Raw genomic sequence first — 20,472 nt, forward strand, 5'->3', positions numbered from 1 at the left:
TTTTTTTGTTTTTTTTTTTTTTTTTTTTTTTTTTTTTTTTTTTTTTTTTTTTTAAGAGGTTTGACAGAGGGAACTTTAACTGCTATGGTCTTATCGTCCCGAAATCGAGGAGAGAAGGAAGACAGGATAGGAGAAAGCCAGCCGTTCCGAGAACGAACATTATCCCATCAGGATAAAATCCGCCCCGGGCGGGAATCGAACCCGCGGCCTAGCGCTTACAAGGCAGACGCACTACCAATTAAGCTAACTAGGCTGGCATTCATTTAACCTTTGATCTAAGTATCAAACAGTTTTTCCTATGCAATGGAGGAGTTGCAAATGGGTAAAAATTATAAATAAATGGTCGGTTCCTATGTAAAAAGTTGGGAAAAATCCAAATCTGAGGTCAAAACTCCGAAAAAATAACTGTAAAAGGTCGAAAATTCAATTTTTATAATGAAAGAGTTCAAAGATTTGTGACGTCAGACTTAACGCAGTTGCTATTTTTGTCCGCTAGGTAGCGCCACTATGCAAGCACGCTAGCGGAGGAGCAGAAAGAACTGCGCCGAAACGTATGCGCACCAACATATTAATGCGTTGCCTGCAAGGGAGCTTTGCTCGGGACATTTGATGTGACGTCATCGCCTACGGCAGCGTATGCCGTGACGTCAAAGTTTACGATTTACCGGTATTTTTTAAATCGATTTATCTCGGGATCTAGAAGTCGTAGAAGAAAAAGAAAAATTCCGTTGGTCCTCATTTTTTCTGCTCTCTAACTTTGAAACATGACCCAAGTAAGCGCAACTGATCTATTATTGGTTTATTGTTTCAGATTTGAATATGTGTTGGGTGCTGCTACCTCGATCGCTACCAAGGTCAGTGAACCCAGTCTGACCTATTATTGGTTTATTGTTTCAGATTTGAATATGTGTTGGGTGCTGCTACCTCGATCGCTACCAAGGTCAGTGAACCCAATATATATCAATTGGTTCCCGGATTAGCGAAAGTCAGTGACCTGCAGTTGGTCTGTAGCACCCCTAAAATGTTTATTCATCTAGTTATGAACATCCTGTATACTTAATATAATGGAGGAGTTGCAAATGGGTAAAAATTATAAATAAATGGTCGATTCCTATGTAAAAAGTTGGGAAAAATCCAAATCTGATCTGACCTATCTAAACCAAGGTCAAAGTTACGAGTTGAAATTGAAGCAAGACTGTGGAGTGAAGTGTCTGCTCATGTCGGTGATTCGGGTTTCATTCCACGACAGAAGACTTCAATACACTGAACGAGAACAGATGTGTGTATGGCGAGCTGCGCACCCAGGCCATAGGATATTGGAAGTGGATTTACCTCTTAGCTACGGGATACATGATGTCTTGCAAGATTCAGCCACTGTCAACAGTGTACAATTCAACTGGGATCCCAACAAAGAAACTGGAGTCTATATTAAGGTAACATTATAGCTTGAAAAACGGAATTTTACATTTTATTAACTCGAGTTTCGCCTCTCTAGTAGGCATATGCAAGCATAACTTCAAACTCTCCGTAGTAATACTTGGTACCTGTGGTGGTCTCCGCAGACCAATAATTTTATTATTACTCGTCGTTCCAGGTGAATTGTATTAGCACAGAGTTCACTCCCAAGAAGCATGGAGGAGAGAAAGGAGTTCCATTTCGTATTCAAGTTGACACTTTTGTTCAAGACACAACTCATCGTCATCTACACAGTGCTTCCTGTCAAGTCAAGGTATTCAAGGTAAGTTTTCTACATAAAACTAGTCATAACAAAATAATGACCCTTCCAAATCTTGCGTTCTTATTGGGACACTCTTTATTATGGGCCTGGTTGCTCCTCTCTCGAGAGACGGTACTCAATTAACACTACGACCTTTGTAGATCTTATTACGATTACCAATGAGATAGCATACAAACAAGTTTTCCCGGAATGTAAATGATATTTTGAAAGGTAACAGTATGCAGCAGTTTTTGGAATTTTTGCCATGTTGTGGTTCAATTTGAACCAGAGATACAATGTGTAATAGAAGTCGGGCAAATTCGAAAACAATTACAATTTCGCACCACAACAGCCATCTCAAAAGAGAGGTAGTATTGTCTACTTTTTATCCATGTAATTAGCTTACTCCTACCTAGCACAGATTTTCTACCACAGTCAAAAGTTTGGAGCAAGGTCGAGGTATTTGAAAAAAAAAAAAAAAAAAAAAAAAAAAAAAAAAGGGGGTATCTGTATATTGAGGAGCGCACTAGAGCCCCGCCCCGGCCCTCCAAGTTAAAAAAGTTTGACCGCCCTACCAAGAGCCTCAGACCAAGTAGCCCTTTGTAGGTAGTTAGTTGTAGAGGAAAAACTACAAATGATGGAAGAAAACGGATTCAATGTGTATTTTTGGCACGAAAGCAGACGAGGTTCTGCTAATCCACATTGATATTTACAGGATGGTGTGAGGCAGTAGCCGTGTAACTAATTCACATTGATATTTACAGGATGGTGTGAGGTAGTAGCCGTGTAACTAATTCACATTGATATTTACAGGATGGTGTGGGGTAGTAGCCGTGTAGCTAATTCACATTGATATATACAGGATGGTGTGGGGTAGTAGCCGTGTAACTAATTCACATTGATATTTACAGGATGGCATGAGGTAGAGGACTTGGCAGTAGCCGTGGTTGGTAACTTGAGTGGAGATTTTGATGACAACTTTACCGAGGGACTAGGTGCTCAGTTGAATTCCAATGCTTTCAACCTGAAGTAAGTGATGCATTATTCTTTGTGTAGTGTGTACCTTATATGAGTAGCTACTTCATCTGGTATATATTGAGGAGCGCACTAGAGCCCCGCCCCGGCCCTCCAAGTTAAAAAAGTTTGACCGTGCTACCAAGAGCCTCAGACCAAGTAGCCCTTTTTAGGTAGTTAGTTGTAGAGGAAAAACTACAAATGATGGAAGAAAACGGATTCAATGTGTATTTTTGGCACGAAAGCAGACGAGGTTCTTTTTTTATATGTATATGTATAAATATAATCAAAATCGGCAAAGTTAAATCGGAGATATATGACTTTGAAAAACGTCATATTTTTCATCGTTTTCTGCTTTTTCTTCTTCTTCTTCTTCTTCTTCTTCTTCTTCTTCTTCTTCTTCTTCTTCTTCTTCTTCTTTGACGTTGACCGCTCTACAGCCAAAACTACTGGGTCGATTTTGATGGGGAATGGTGACTCTTTTTTATATTTGTATAAATATAATCAAAATCGGCAAAGTTAAACCGGAGATATATGACTTTGAAAAACGTCATATTTTTCATCGTTTTCTGCTTCTTCTTCTTCTTCTTCTTTGACTTTGACCGCTCTACAGCCAAAACTACTGGGTCGATTTTGATGGTTGATGGCTCAGTTTTTTGATGGGGAATGGTGAGGGACGGGCCAAACATAATGGTCATTCTGTTAGTCTTTGGATAGGCCTGGTGGTTAGAAGGTTAGGCTTATAAAAAAAAAAAAAAAAAACTGAAAGGTCAGTTTTGGAACTCCCATGATTGGATTTTACGATTTAGGCTTTCAATAATCCATACCATTTGATTTCAGTGATGCTTTGCTCGGTCTGTCATCTCTTACTGTATTCAAACAAGAAACTACTTCACCCAACCAAGCTCACCCCCAGAATGAAAACAGGTACGAAATGAATTTCAGCTCGTTGCGTCGATCGACAGGTTAGCCGATTTCTATTAACATAATGAGTGAATTATAGGTTATATTGTAATGTAAAATTTACTATAAATTATTGACCTAACAATAGTGATGTTTACGTTTTAACTCGAAGGCTTATTTAATCTTTTGCTAAGATTAATAAGCTTTATAGAATGAAATTGAAACTAGATAAATATTATAAATGAACTCCCCATCCGTGGCACAAGCTCTGCTCATACGGATGAAGATAAGCTAAACATTAGATCTTCTATCAGTCTATTGAAAAAGTACCGGTTCAATATCAAAATCTAACCATAGAAACTCAAAAACTCATCCATCCGTTTTCTTATCAAATAACAAACCCGCCAAAAATTACCAATCTCTCCAAAATACTCCCACGCGTTAACCCAGGTACCAACTTCCAGTCAACCCAGTATACCTGATGGACAGGTAACCAAGAGGGTATATAATAATGAGTGAATTATAGGTTATATTGTAATGTAAAATTTACTATAAATTATTGACCTAACAATAGTGATGTTTACGTTTTAACTCGACTGTTAAAAAAGAAAAGAAAAAAAAAAAAGATGAGTGTTTCACCGCCGTTTCTATTTCGTGGCAATGAAACAACTGTTACATTATACGCATGTGGTCTGTGTCGTAGCATGCTCATTCCGTAGTAGGTATGTAGGTGATAGCGATAGGAGACACATGTACGGGGTTGATATCCGGTTTAGTTGAAATTCCAATTTATTTGTAATCCTGGCCTCTTTTGAGGATTATGCGTGTGATCAGTTTATTTACTTACAAACCTTTTTATACCATCATTATAAGGCCTCGAAAAAGGCTCTCAAAATGAACCTTTTTTTTTCGAAATCCTTCGAAATTCGACCACACGGAGGGAACTAATTTTTTTATGCAAACTATTTCTTTAAAGAAATAAAGAAAAAGACCATTTTCAAAGACAGTCATGATAATATGGTCGATAGAAAAATATATCGTATCATGAATCCACTTTTAACTTTTCGTGCGATCGGTCCAAATTCACAAAACGCGGCAGCCATGTTGCTGATTAATTGTTCATGTGCAAAATTTAGTGCAAAAATTTTAAAACCCGTTTGTGTGAAATCGCTATACTCTTGTCCATTTTACAAATTTGATTTGATAAATTTCCAAAATGGTACTCATAACATGGCAGGTTGCTCACCTGACTGCAACAGGGTAGAGAGGGGAGGGGAGATTAGAGAGTGAAAAGAGGGGAGATTTCGGGATTCGAAAGAGGAACCCTTCGCACCTGCTTCGGTTGAATCATCCGTGAGAAGCAGAGGGGCATGCATAATGAGGTTTTTGAAGCTTGGAGTTTTTTTTACCTTTTCTTTCTTTTCTTCTTCCTATTTCTTCTTCTTTTTCTTCTTCATTTTCTTCCTATTTCTTCTTCTTTTCTTTTTTGAGTTTGTTTAGGCTTCTTGTGGCTCCATGGATGCTTGTTGCATGGAGCCGTGTAACCTTGTGCATGGTTTTTGGGTTGTTTGAGTTGTATTTTTGTGTTTGGCGTGTATTTGGTTTTTGGATTGTATTTTTACTTTTTTCGTTTGGTTTGCTCTCTCATTATTATTCCACATGATGTTTATACTGATGTATTTAGTATTTACTCTTGTAGTTTCTTTATTGTTTTCTTCATTTATGTGGACAAGGGAGACCGATGTTTTGTACCTGGTTAGCAAGTCTTACAGATGGTCAATGGCCATCTTCAAGCATGGGTAAATATTTGTTACTTATAGCTGATGGGAATTAGAGCTGAATGATTTCAGTTTTCAGTAGACTCGGTCTTCGTTTTTTACAGCACCATTTTAATAGAAGCTAGGCCTTGGAGAATATCGTTGGCAAATTGGTTCAATTGTTTGGTGCTCGCATCTTCGGATAAAATGCCTTCAGAATTTTTAAAAGCTAGGTTTTTATATTGCGGGATCATGCCCAGAATTTTGCTACAAAAAATTTCTAGGTACCTACCGCTATTAGGACAGCAGACACCAACAACAACAACAACAACAACAACAACAACAACAACAACAACAACAACAACAACAACAACAACAACAACAACAAGCCAACAACAACAACAACAACAACAACAACAACAACAACAACAACAACAACAACAACAACAACAACAACAACAACAACAACAACAATACCAACACCAACACCACCACCAACAACAACAACAACAAAAACAACAACAACAACAACAACAACAACAACAACAACAACAACAACAACAACAACAACAACAACAACAACAACAACTACTCACGGTAATAAGAAGATCTGTAGGTACCTACGTAACCTACTAATCATGTTAAAATACATGCTTAGAAAAAAGGAGTGAGATCCCCTTTGTATTACTTCATATCAAAGTTCTTAAAAAACCAGGGCTCGATCCGACAACCAGGGCTGAATTATGGCCATTAATTTTTTCTCATTTTCATGGTCTTCTGCCCATAGCAGGGTTTATACGCGACCTGGAAAACCTGGAAAAGTCATGGAATCTGAAAATCGGCCAAAAAGTCATGGAAAATCGTGAAAATTTTAAGAAAACTTGGAAAAGTCATGGAATTCGCCACCCGGTCAAAAATTAAAAATGTTCAAACTAAATATCAAGTACCTATTTGCGAAAAACGGCCTGCGGCGCATTCCCCTTTATATTCCTTGACGTTCTGCATATTTTATGTAAATGAATAGAATAGAATAGAATAGAATATACCTTGTTTATCCTGCCAGAATGAGACTGAAAAGTCCCTTTACTCCCGCAGTCTAAACAAGTAGCTGTAAAAAATATGAACTAAATAATTTCTTTGATGATTTCAGTCACTCGTTGAGCGCGGAAGATGTTGGTGTTTATGGTGAATGCACACCATATCATGGTAATTATCAACTATCAGCTTGTAACTTTTTAAACATGAGAGTGTATTACACAGTATGTAGGACATGTAGGTATATAAAATAGGTCCTCCTTCTATAGTAATAAATGGAAAAAATTCAAGTTTCGAAGTGATTTGAAAACATTTAATTTGGAATTTTTACTTCCTGTTACTAAAGCTATTCTATTATGTAATAAGAAAGTATTGCAATCGGTCCAAATTTTCAAAACCGGAGAATGGGTGGAAATAACCGGTTTAAAGGTCTCCTGATTAAAAAAACGGTCTGTAAGTGTGTATGTTGTATGTCTATGTGTTGTATGGTACCTATACAAAATATTTCAAGAAGGAGAATTAAAGGACATTGTGATTTGGCAACAATGACACTTAACTTACAATGTAAATTTCAAGAAGATTTTTTGTAAATCCAAGAAATATGGTATGCTTTCTCGATATGGTTCATTGACGCGACTGTAAATAATAATAACTTCTTTATGTTGATCGATAAACTAGGACTTTCGTGTGTATGTAGGTACATATCTAGATTTTAATGTCATGGAATATCTGTTTAGATCCTCATTTGGCATAATGGTAAGGTAAATTGTACTGCATGTTTCTAGGTTCAGACACTAACAGCACTCATCTAGAAGAATTAACCAGTTTATATCCCCGATCCCACAGCAGCGAAGTAACTTCTACCAGCTCTCCTGTACAACATTCTACAGGGATTGAATACAATGAGTAAGTACTTATCTAATGACCAGATCGGTGCCACTTGAACAAATCAGTTGGGTCCCAAAACCTTTTTTTTTTTTATATCAATTGGTTCCCGGATTAGCGAAAGTCAGTGACCTGCAGTTGGTCTGTAGCACCCCTATAAAATGTTTATTCATCTAGTTATGAACATCCTGTTTACTTAATATAATTATTGGTTTATTGTTTCAGATTTGAATATGTGTTGGGTGCTGCTACCTCGATCGCTACCAAGGTCAGTGAACCCAGAATTGTTTAAGCCGAAAATGATGAAGAAAAGAATTTAGGATCAACTTAAGAGGGTTAATTTATTTTAGCAAACTTAATGGATAGTTTACAACTTCAAAATTATGAACAACGTAAAGTTAGAATAGAAAATAATCAGACGGAAATACAAGATAGAAAATTGCTATTTGGGGTACTCGGACGGGACTGACGACTTTGGCTTTCGAATCCAAAGCCGTCTATTATGTACCTACAACTATCATCAAACTAAAAACATAAACGAAAATTGATATCTCAAGATAAACCGATCTTTCGCAAAATCCTTTCTTATTGCACACCTAGACCATAAAAGGAATATTCCTACCAAATTTCAGCTTTCTAGGTGTTATGGTTCAGGAGATAGAGCGATCAGTGTGTGAAATGTGAATGAGTGAATGGATCTTGATTTTATAATATAAGATTTACCAAGGTAAGCTACGAGTATACCTGTACATTATTTATTTTCGACACGGAATTTCGTAGCGGAATGTCGTAAAGATGGGTTCTAAGTGCTTTGTATTGCGAGTTTACGACTGTTCTAACTTTTCTTTCGAACGGCAATTGGAAATGAAATTTTTGACCTTTTAAAGATACTTTTTCGCCGGTTTGACATCAGATTTGGATTTTTCACATCTTATTACGTAGGAATTAACGTTTCATTCATAATTTTTATAGTGAAGTTATAAAGTAGGTATGATTGTATTGTATGGTTCTGATTTATAATATTCCAGATTCAGTATGGCGCAGATAATCCACCTCCCACAACCTCCTCTCCTCCTCTACAAGTGAATGCCTCGGATACTACTGGCTGGTGAGTTTTCTTGCATTTATTTACTAATAGGAAGTCGTCACACACACACGCACTCGAAGATGTATGGCCAAACGCATGAATTTTTGAAAAGCTATCCATTTTACTATTGGTCTGGGACAACGTTACTTAGCATAGATGACGCTAAACCTCTTCAATTAACGACTGAAGTGTCACTTTGCTTTTTAGTCCGTCCTTCCTTTATTATTACAATAGTAATAAAAAGGTATAAGGGACGGACTATTGTATTCGCTTCGGTGTCGTGTGTCTGTCTGTCGGTCTGTGCCCATAGAAGGACTTATCCAAACCTAGTCGACCTATATATCAAATTAAAGGTCTTTTTACCAGGAACACGAAAATGGTAGTGCAAATTTTGTCCAAAAAACCATAAAGCCAAAAAACCAAAAAAACTGGTTTTTTGGGGGATGAACACAAAGAAGAAAGTTTTAGATAACACTTCAGTCGTTAATTTAAGACCGGTTTTAGCGTCACCTATGTTAAGCTACGCCGAGCAAGGCCAATAAATGGATGGGTGACTTAAACCTTATATTGGGAATAAAGGGAGAACGGGCTCTAGTCTTGATTTTAAATCATTACATGAAAGTAAAATCAAAAAATCAAATCAAGAATAATAATAAACTGAATATTAAACAAATTAGGTAGGTACATAGGTACTGATCGAATAAACTACGGGCTAAATAATTCCCGGAGGGACGGACCCAGCTTGTTTCTGTTCTATCGTATTAGAGTCAGGAAGAATATATCCATGGTATAGTGTTGTTTTATGCAAATTAAGTCATAAAGAAGCACATAAAATAAATATTGATACAGAGTGTGTCAAAAAGCAGAAAATAAAATATCGATATTTCTATGAATTGTAAACCCAGTTTACAAGGGCCTCTAGTACCTCCAACTAGATGCAACATGGATACTAATAAACAGCATTGAGCAGTAAAGAACTAGCCATAAGGGAAAATGCCTTGCCATGACAGCAATAAACAGAAAATAACCATTCATAAGGCAATGTCCCTTATGGATGGTTCTTTCCTGCATAATGCTATCCACACATTAACAGAAAACGGTGTGTCGAACGGGAATGGGGAAAAGGCGAAGAAGAAGAAGAGGAGGAGGAGGAGGAGGAGAAAGTAAAAAGGGGGTTTAAAATGTTCATTCTACAGAAGGAAAAAGGGAAAAAAATCCCCCATTGATCTCAATAAAGTAAAAAGGGGGTTTAAAATGTTCATTCTACAGAAGGAAAAAGGGAAAAAAATCCCCCATTGATCTCAATAAAAATCTTTTAAAGCAGCTTTCTAGAAATGACAGCGTTAAGTAGCATACCTACAAAAAGAACTTTCACAAATGAAATGATCAACTCTCTGAGCATTATTATACGTTGCTTAACTAAAGTGTCTCATTTGACGAAAAACTTAAGAAGCTTTCACGTAGGGCCATTTCACATCTAGACTGCATAGCTGTATACGACACGGCTTTCGTATGAAGTCTGACATTTTTAGCCAGCACTGCCACGATGCGTTAATTGTGTTTACGCGTAATATTTAGTTTATTTATTTACACGCTAAGAGCTTAATATTTAATCTGGAAAAACGTGCGGTCCAAGTTTGAATAGGCAGACCTATTTGTATAGCTCTCAACAAGATTTAACAGCCGACTGCACAACTTAGTCGATACATTTTTGCAGTGTAGAAAAAAAGAGCCAATTATGAACCAACCCATAAAAACGGTTATGATATACAGTGACTCCAAAAATGCCTGCGTAAGGTATGTTTGCAATTTAAGAAAATTCGACCGGGTATCTAAACATTACCTCGGGCTGGACTGGATGAGGTTAGACTTACATATGTTGCTACTGTTGTGCAATATACTACACTCCCAAGGGCCTCAATGTTTCCACGACACCCTGCTTTAGCTTCAAAACATAACGGAGTGCACCAGAGCACGTAATCTAAATCTCCTGAAAATTCAAAGCCATAGGACACGGGTATATATATGGTAACTCTTACCATGTATTTATTTATTTTTTTTTTTTTTTAAGATGAGTGTTTCACCGCCGTTTTTATTTCGTAGCAATGAAACAACTGCTACATTAGACGCATGTGGTCTGTGTCGTAGCATGCCCATCTCGTAGTATGCCTCTCATCAAATAGGCGAGAAGGGACATTTCCCATTTAGGTGCTGGGTCAACACAAGAACACCAGAAAGTAACCCGTTGAAATATTTGCAATCGAAAAACGAGTACAGTTAGACGATGGAAAGCGAGTGGCATTCAGCTCCAAATCATTTGCGTTGTGTGTTTTGTACGATTTTAAAAGTTTTACGTGACCAGGGCAGCTTGGAGAAGTAGTTTAGGAAGGGAAGTGAGCTGAATATAAACACAACTTCTGCCTTCACTTCTCGGCAGGACGAGTAGCAGGAGAGAGGGCTGAATATAAATGAGGCATAAAAATCAGGGTATGCAGTTTACCTATGCCTTATACAATAGGCGAGAAGGGACATTTCCCATTTAGGTGCTGGGTCAACACAAGAACACCAGAAAGTAACCCGTTGAAATATTTGCAATCGAAAAACGAGTACCGTTAGACGATGGAAACCGAGTGTATGTGCAGTTAGACTATGGAAAGCGAGTGTATGTGCAGTTAGACGATGGAAACCGAGTGTATGTGCAGTTAGACTATGGAATTCTCTTCATAGGGATCTAAGAGACTCACAAAGTCTAGGAGCCGGCAGGACGAGTAGCAGGAGAGAGGGCTGAATATAAATGAGGCATAAAAATCAGGGTATGCAGTTTACCTATGCCTTATACGAGTACGTTGGATAAATTCTCGCGAATTTTAAACTGCACACTGTACAGAAGAACGAAAGGAACAAGCCGAGATATGTCGAACCTTGTCGATTGTGGCCGAGTGATATTTTATTTACCTACGTATTATGTCTGAGTTGCCTGCTGCTGCTGCTGCCATGTTTTATACTTTTATATTCCTAGTTTGTATTTGTACTTCACTTCAGACTGTCGTGTTGTGTTAGCGTATACTCATGTTTTATACTTTTATATTCCTAGTTTGTATTTGTACTTCACTTCAGACTGTCGTGTTGTGTTAGCGTATACTTTGTGTTATATTTAGCTCTCGAGTGCAATATTTAGAACGAACCGGATCTGTCCAGTTTAATAAAAAATTCATTCCTACAACAATAGCGAATAGAATACTGTACCTTAAATTAAGTGGAATAATAAAATTCATTATAATCCAATCACGAATTGAAGAACATTTTCATTCAACGTTATAAAAGTTCAACTTTGGTGTTTTCTCGAAAGACTTTTGAATGACTGAATTGATTGAAAGACAGTTTTCAACCATCACTTTGATATCGATTGCATTGAGCCAAGACTTTGCAATATGTGTAGGGTTCAATCGATTGCCTGTGATGATGCTTATGTATGCGTTTGGAAATGTCATAGATGACAACAAATTCTACAACAACCGTTTTTATAATTTTGCCGTTTTAAAAAGATATGGGCTCTCAAGACAAGTGAGCTCTAAATGATTGAAACCCGTGTAAGGAGAAAGTAATGAATTAACACAATGCTTCCTCATTCCAATAGAAGGAGACAAACACAAGGTGTCCTTCTCATTCACACGATTCATATTTCGCTAGACGTTGTAGATATTTCAGCTGGATTCTTCCATACTGTAAGCTCTTCGTCCATTAGTAATATTAACATAGCGCTCATCAAGCAGCAAATTCAAATTGGTTTGCGGCGGCGATTAGATATGACCAAAGGAAAACCATTTCATCTATTAGCTTGCAATCCTCTCAGACATAGTGGACGGAGGAGGCGAGGGGTATTTTCAGCTATCAACATCAAAATGTGAGTATAAATGTACAAGTTAGAGCTCAAGAATCAATACGAGCTGCGCTCATTTTGAGAAGCACTGATCCACCTATTGTATATCACCGTGAGAAATAAAAAACCCGTCATATTATGTTTGGTTTTACAGGCGACTGACAACGCGCTACTAGAAGTTGTGCCTCTACGCTTTCATTACCTACAGAAGCTAGTCAAACGTGAAGCACCCGGTTTTTAACCAATCAAGCGTGAAACACCCGGTTGTTAACCGGTTATCCGGATTTTGCCAGCCTAGTTAGCTTGGTTGGTAGCGCGTCTGCCTTGTAAGCGTTCGATTCCCGCCCGGGGCGGATTTTATGCTGAACGGATAATGTTCGTTCTCGGAACGGCTAGCTATCTCCTATCCTGTCTTCCTTCTCTCTTTGATTTCGGGACGATAAGACCTTGACAGTTACAGTTCCCTTTATTAAACGACTTTTTTTTTATTATTATCCGGTTGTTAGGAGAGCTTTCGACAAAAGTAGAAGGATGGTTTTTGTTCCTAGCCATAACTTCCTTCGGCCCATTATTATCCGGTTGTTAGGAGAGCTTTCGACAAAAGTAGAAGGATGGTTTTTGTTCCTAGCCATAACTTCCTTCGGCCCTTCTTATAGGACTGACCTCAAACTTAAGCCAAAATACCTACTGCTTTTTTCAAAGATTTCGAGGGTTATACAAACAAATGCTCGTCATTCGGGGAAAGTTACGATGTGCGGATAAAAAAAGAAAAATACATTAAAATGAGCCAAAAATCAAAATACTTTTGAATATTCCACTCTCTTATTTTCCTCTGAAAACATATGTTATCAAAATATAATAGTTCAGAGAGGTACAGATGATTTGAAATGGAAGAGAAGAGATTTTCACAGGATTCTCTCCCCCCGTATTTACGGTATCAAAATATAATAGTTCAGAGAGGTACAGATGATTTGAAATGGAAGAGAAGAGATTTTCACAGGATTCTCTCCCCCCGTATTTACCACTTACCAATAATCGCAAAAGATCATTCCGTTCCCCATGAAATTCGACATAGATTTCAAAAAGGAAATTAAAAATAGGGGTTCTCATTTGAATTTCTCGAGAAATGACTACTTTTATACAAAAAGTGCCACTTTCGGGGTTCGAACTTGGATTTTGACATCACCATCGGCCCTTTCCTACCTATGGAAGAAAACAAAACTTAAAATTCCAAGCCATTCAAAAGTTACAAGGGGTTCGCTAGGACTTCTGAGCCATGCTGCATTATTTTCATTTGTTAATATTGTTTAGTAGGTAAAAAGTAATTTTATTAAGTCAAAACAAAATCTTGGTAAATCTATTGTTTTAAAAAAGGTCAACCATTCTTTAAATCTTTTGAGTGATGGTAAATCTTTATTACATAAGGCGCTCTCTTTATTACGTAAGACGTATTCATACACACATTCGTCTCAGCCTGCAAAGCTGTAAGTGTTGCCAAGCGTTATACAAACAAATGCTCGTCATTCGGGGAAAGTTACGATGTGCGGATAAAAAAAAGAAAAATACATTAAAATGAGCCAAAAATCAAAATACTTTTGAATATTCCACTCTCTTATTTTCCTCTGAAAACATATGTTAGGTGGAAGTGTTACAAACTTTGACACACGTCAATAAAATGTCTTTAGGTGTATTATAAGCTGGCTATAAGCTATAAGGAAGATTGCGATTTTTAGTCCGTCCTTCCTTTATTATTACAATAGTAATAAAAAGGTATAAGGGACGGACAGACGGACTATTGTATTCGCTTCAGTGTCTGTCAGTCGGTCGGTCTGTCCCCATAGAAGGACTTATCCAAACCTGGTCGACCTATATATCAAATTAAAGGTCTTTTTACCAGGAACACGAAAATGGTGGTGTACCTGCACATTTTGTCCAGAGAACCATAAAGCCAAAAAAACTGGTTTTTGGGGGATTTTTTCACATTTTCTCTCACAAATGAGTTCTAATCTCGAAATTTGTCGCGACGACCTATGAACTCAAAGCGAGAAAGTTTTAGATAACTGGTTTTTGGGGGATTTTTTTCACATTTTCTCTCACAAATGAGTTCTAATCTCGAAATTTGTCGCGACGACCTATGAACTCAAAGCGAGAAAGTTTTAGATAATACTTCAGTCGATCATTTAAGACCGGTTTTAGCGTCACCTATGTTAAGCTACGCCGAGCAAGGCCAATAAATGGATGGGTGACTTAAAGTTAATTGAGTAATTGTGGGATTTTTTTTTTTACAGTAGGTGGAAGATAACTAATGGTCGGCCTAAACAGTGGGTGGAAGATTAAACAGTAGGTGGAAGATAACCAATGGTCGGCCTAAACAATGGGTGGAAGATAACTAATGGTCGGCCTAAACAGTGGGTGGAAGATTAAACAGTAGGTGGAAGATAACCAATGGTCGGCCTAAACAATGGGTGGAAGATAACTAATGGTCGGCCTAAACAGTGGGTGGAAGATTAAACAGTAGGTGGAAGATAACCAATGGTCGGCCTAAACAATGGGTGGAAGATAACTAATGGTCGGCCTAAACAGTGGGTGGAAGATTAAACAGTAGGTGGAAGATAACCAATGGTCGGCCTAAACAATGGGTGGAAGATAACTAATGGTCGGCCTAAACAGTGGGTGGAAGATTAAACAGTAGGTGGAAGATAACCAATGGTCGGCCTAAACAATGGGTGGAAGATAACTAATGGTCGGCCTAAACAGTGGGTGGAAGATTAAACAGTAGGTGGAAGATAACCAATGGTCGGCCTAAACAATGGGTGGAAGATAACTAATGGTCGGCCTAAACAGTGGGTGGAAGATTAAACAGTAGGTGGAAGATAACCAATGGTCGGCCTAAACAATGGGTGGAAGATAACTAATGGTCGGCCTAAACAGTGGGTGGAAGATTAAACAGTAGGTGGAAGATAACCAATGGTCGGCCTAAACAATGGGTGGAAGATAACTAATGGTCGGCCTAAACAGTGGGTGGAAGATTAAACAGTAGGTGGAAGATAACCAATGGTCGGCCTAAACAATGGGTGGAAGATAACTAATGGTCGGCCTAAACAGTGGGTGGAAGATTAAACAGTAGGTGGAAGATAACCAATGGTCGGCCTAAACAATGGGTGGAAGATAACTAATGGTCGGCCTAAACAGTGGGTGGAAGATTAAACAGTAGGTGGACGATAACCAATGGTCGGCCTAAACAATGGGTGGAAGATAACTAATGGTCGGCCTAAACAGTGGGTGGAAGATTAAACAGATCTCCGTTATTCTGGGGATTTCGAAAAAGTGCTCGGGGAACTTTTTGTAGCCCTTGACCTGTAGTATTCGCCATTTTCGGGTTGAGATCGATTAATGCAACACCCTGTATACAGGGTGTCCACCAATTATGACCCACTCAAATTGCTCCGAATCTGTTGGAGTTTTCCCGGAATGTAAATGATATATATATGTAGAAGGAGAGTCGGGAAAGGTCTCAGTTTCCCAGACTGTCCTTACGGCTTGGCACAGATAAAACACTAATAGGTGAAGCGCGATAATGAGTAGACACAGAGAAGGTATTTGCAATCAACCAACAATGAAGGTAGGTATAATATATTTTGAAAAATGAAAAAAACCCTTATCTCTTTGATTTTTGCAAAGAACTTTTTGGCAATATTGAAATTCGCAAACAAGTTCGCGAAAATGGCGAACTTGGTACCAACTTTTGAATTTCAAATGGGAACCCCAATTTTTTATTGCATATTATTATTTTACGTGAAATTTCATGTACAATCAACTATTCATTCATTTTTTGCGATTCGCGGTTTCGCGAATTCCACGAAATGTCGCGAACATCAAAACTAACTGAAATATACCTGTGTGACATATCATTTCATAATGTTTTTCCTTCATAAATCATGTAGTAACATCAGATTTAGGATTGAGACCATTTTTCGCTAATTTGCGAAAATTTGCAAAGTTCGCGAATCGACAAAGTGATTGAAATGTACCATGTGACATATCATTTCACAAGTCAGCTCCCATGGCGTAGTGGTCACTGCACTCGCCTTGCACGCGGGAGACCCGGGTTCGATTCCCGGCGGGGTCAAGTTGGCGTAGTGGTCACTGCACTCGCCTTGCACGCGGGAGACCCGGGTTCGATTCCCGGCGGGGTCAAGAAATTTGTATCTACAAAGGATTGATTCCGTGACTGGCTATTGCGTGGGGCCCACTCAGCCTCGTGAGGAAAATGAGTAGCTATGACATGTAAATGCGCATAGCGACCGGTGCCAGTCCAAATGTTGTATGAACAATGGCCCACACTCAGCCTCGTGAGGAAAATGAGTAGCTATGACATATAAATGCGCATAGCGACCGGTGCCAGCATGGTAGGTAATCACTCAGCCTCGTGAGGAAAATGAGTAGCTATGACATATAAATGCGCATAGCGACCGGTGCCAGAAATTGGATGTTAGGATTATTGAGATATTGGGAAAAATCCTACAATGCTGCAGTGAGCACCAAAGTTGTGATATAATAACACAAAGAAACTGCATTTAGGTACATTACATTACATATCATTTCACAATGTTTTTCCCTCATAAATCACGAGGTAACATCAGATTTCGGATTGAGGTCATTTTTCGCAAATTCGCGAAATTTCAAGCACTTTGGTCGAGGTAACATCAGATTTCGGATTGAGGTCATTTTTCGCGAATTCGCGAAATTTCAATCACTTTGGCAATTCTCGAACTTAGCGGATTCGCGAAAAATGGTCTTAATCCTAAATCTGATGTTACCACATGATTTATGAAGGAAAAACATTGTGAAATGATATGTCACACAGGCACATTTCAGTTAATTTTGATGTTCGCGACATTTCACGGAATTCGCGAAATCGCGAATCGCAAAAAATGAATGAATAGTCGATTGTACATGAAATTTTACCTATCTCTTAGAAGTTACCAACATAACTTAGGAGAGCGTTATGTATTGTAATCATTTATTAAAAATAAACTAAAATTTTTGAATCTTGAAACTTGAACTTGAATAATAACATGCAATAAAAAATTGAGGTTCTCATTTGAAATTCAAAAGTTGGTACCAAGTACGCGGTTTTCACTTGAACTTGAATAATAACATGCAATAAAAAATTGAGGTTCTCATTTGAAATTCAAAAGTTGGTACCAAGTACGCGGTTTTCGTGAACTTCTTTGCAAAAATCATAGAGATACGGGTTTTTTTTTTTATTTTTCGAAAACTCCAACAGGTTCGGAGCAATTTGAATGGGTCATACATTGGTGGACACCCTATATACATTTTTATATATCATTTCAGCTCAAAGGTGCAGACCGAAAACACAAACAAGATAAAGAAAAAATTATGAAGCGACCTTTGGGTGAACAGGAGAAATACCAACCATCCTCTGAGCACACAGTATTTACCAAGGTAAGCTATGAGTCTACAGTATTTACCTAGGTAAGCTACGAGTATACAGTATTTACCAAGGTAAGCTACGAGAATACAGTATTTACCTAGGTAAGCTACGAGCATACAGTATTTACCTAGGTAAGCTACTAGTATACAGTATTTATCTAGGTAAGCTACGAGTATACAGTATTTACCTAGGTAAGCTACGAGTATACAGTATTTACCTAGGTAAGCTGTAAGATAAACCGATCTTTTGCAAAATCCTTTCTTATTGCACACCTAGACCATAAAAGGAATATTCCTACCAAATTTCAGCTTTCTAGGTGTTATGGTTCAGGAGATATTAAACAATGGGTGGAAAATAACTAATGGTCGGCCTAAACAGTGGGTGGAAGATTAAACAGTAGGTGGAAGATAACCAATGGTCGGCCTAAACAGTGGCATGGCCGAACTTGAGGCATGGCCAAACTTGTGGAAAAGGCATGGCCGAACTTGAGGCATGGCCAAACTTGTGGAAAAGGCATGGCCGAACTTGTCAAACTAAAAACATAAACGAAACTCAAATATTTGGCGAGCGAGGAAAAGTTTTCTCTCCCTCAGTCTCTGCACTCTGTGTATTTCTTATGGTGATTTTAGCGATCAAAAATTGATCATATCTCAGGATCGGTTTAGATTTTCGCAAAATCCTTTCTTATTGCACACCTAGACCATAAAAGGAATATTCCTACCAAATTTCAGCTTTCTAGGTGTTATGGTTCAGGAGATAGAGCGATCAGTGTGTGAAATGTGAATGAGTGAATGGATCTTGATTTTATAATATAAGATTTACCAAGGTAAGCTACGAGTATACCTGTACATTATTTATTTTCGACACGGAATTTCGTAGCGGAATGTCGTAAAGATGGGTTCTAAGTGCTTTGTATTGCGAGTTTACGACTGTTCTAACTTTTCTTTCGAACGGCAATTGGAAATGAAATTTTTGACCTTTTAAAGATACTTTTTCGCCGGTTTGACATCAGATTTGGATTTTTCACATCTTATTACGTAGGAATTAACGTTTCATTCATCAAGTGCTTTGTATTGCGAGTTTACGACTGTTCTAACTTTTCTTTCGAACGGCAATTGGAAATGAAATTCTTGACCTTTTAAAGATACTTTTTCGCCGGTTTGACATCAGATTTGGATTTTTCACATCTTATTACGTAGGAATTAACGTTTCATTCATAATTTTTATAGTGAAGTTATAAAGTAGGTATGATTGTATGGTTCTGATTTATAATATTCCAGATTCAGTATGGCGCAGATAATCCACCTCCCACAACCTCCTCTCCTCCTCTACAAGTGATGTATGGTTCTGATTTATAATATTCCAGATTCAGTATGGCGCAGATAATCCACCTCCCACAACCTCCTCTCCTCCTCTACAAGTGAATGCCTCGGATACTACTGGCTGGTGAGTTTTCTTGCATTTATTTACTAATAGGAAGTCGTCACACACACACGCACTCGAAGATGTATGGCCAAACGCATGAATTTTTGAAAAGCTATCCATTTTACTATTGGTCTGGGACAACGTTACTTAGCATAGATGACGCTAAACCTCTTCAATTAACGACTGAAGTGTCACTTTGCTTTTTAGTCCGTCCTTCCTTTATTATTACAATAGTAATAAAAAGGTATAAGGGACGGACTATTGTATTCGCTTCGGTGTCGTCTGTGTGTGTCGGTCTGTGCCCATAGAAGGACTTATCCAAACCTAGTCGACCTATATATCAAATTAAAGGTCTTTTTACCAGGAACACGAAAATGGTAGTGCAAATTTTGTCCAAAAAACCATAAAGCCAAAAAACCAAAAAAACTGGTTTTTTGGGGGATGAACACAAAGAAGAAAGTTTTAGATAACACTTCAGTCGTTAATTTAAGACCGGTTTTAGCGTCACCTATGTTAAGCTACGCCGAGCAAGGCCAATAAATCTCCACAATTTCCATCTCTGAAGTATAAATAACACTTCCAAATTCTTGGCCAGCACCTGAGAGCTATGTCTAACTGATGAGTTCCAATAAGAACGAAACGCGTGCGGCTGCTCCCAGGTGTTGGCTAAAGTACCTATGGAAGAAATAGGGAAAAAACGAATGGTCAAAATATTTCTGAGCGCTACCGTAGGTAGGTATTTTAAATAGCTCATTTTCACGGTTAGTTTTTTTTATATCTTTTCTAAATGACTTTAAATCTTGAAACCTGCACGATTTTTCTAATGCCTCATTTACATTCAGCTCACTTCTGTGGCAATGAGCAGGAAAGTGGGCAGGGAATTGGGCATGACGAGAATGTAAAGAGGAGGAGAATATCAGAGAGTAGGTCAGAAGACATCTCACACATGAATCAGAAAATCGCGGCTTTCCTTACTTTCAAAAATGTCACTCTATTCGATCCCCAGTCTGTATTGGGAAGTGCTGACTATTCGCCTGGTGGACTGCAACTCAACAAGATTGGAAAGGAGAAGATTTGCGAGCTTTTCAGACATCAGTGGTCTGGATTCTTTGGTGGAGATGTGGAGATCAATTCCCCAAACAAGAACAGGAGGAGGAGAACGAAGAGAAAAAATGGAAATAAAAATAATAATGTACCTACTTAATGTTAAGCGTAGTTTTAGCAAATCCTATTGCACTAGGCAGGGCCCGAATAGACAGAGACATATTTATTATAATTCTAACCCCACAAAAACACAAATGTGAAAAAAAA

General features: G+C 38.1%; 2 protein-coding genes across 3 annotated transcripts in view; both read left to right on the forward strand.

The window, feature by feature from the left end:
* The window catches only part of LOC103507020, a 10,490-nt gene extending 2,887 nt beyond the window's left edge, over positions 1-7,603 (forward strand). The window contains exons 2-6 of the mRNA XM_008471449.3: positions 2,629-2,746; positions 3,572-3,658; positions 6,542-6,597; positions 7,212-7,332; positions 7,537-7,603. Of these exons, the coding sequence (XP_008469671.1) occupies positions 2,629-2,746; positions 3,572-3,658; positions 6,542-6,597; positions 7,212-7,332; positions 7,537-7,603 (449 nt within the window). The remainder of the gene's footprint in view (positions 1-2,628; positions 2,747-3,571; positions 3,659-6,541; positions 6,598-7,211; positions 7,333-7,536) is intronic.
* Positions 7,604-11,481: 3,878 nt separating this feature from the next.
* LOC108252116 overlaps positions 11,482-20,472 on the forward strand; it is a 28,073-nt gene continuing 19,082 nt past the window's right edge. Inside the window, exons 1-2 of one of the 2 annotated variants that reach the window (XM_026821978.1) lie at positions 11,482-12,302; positions 12,433-12,530. In XM_026821978.1, the coding sequence (XP_026677779.1) occupies positions 12,016-12,302; positions 12,433-12,454 (309 nt within the window). In that variant the 5' untranslated portion in view covers positions 11,482-12,015 and the 3' untranslated portion in view covers positions 12,455-12,530. Of the gene's footprint in view, positions 12,303-12,432; positions 12,531-20,472 lie in introns of those variants that run through there. The other variant, XM_017443136.2, reaches the window with a different exon arrangement.

This window comes from Diaphorina citri, unplaced genomic scaffold, assembly GCF_000475195.1.
Source record: "Diaphorina citri unplaced genomic scaffold, Diaci psyllid genome assembly version 1.1 scaffold282, whole genome shotgun sequence".
Lineage (NCBI taxonomy): Eukaryota > Metazoa > Arthropoda > Insecta > Hemiptera > Psyllidae > Diaphorina > Diaphorina citri.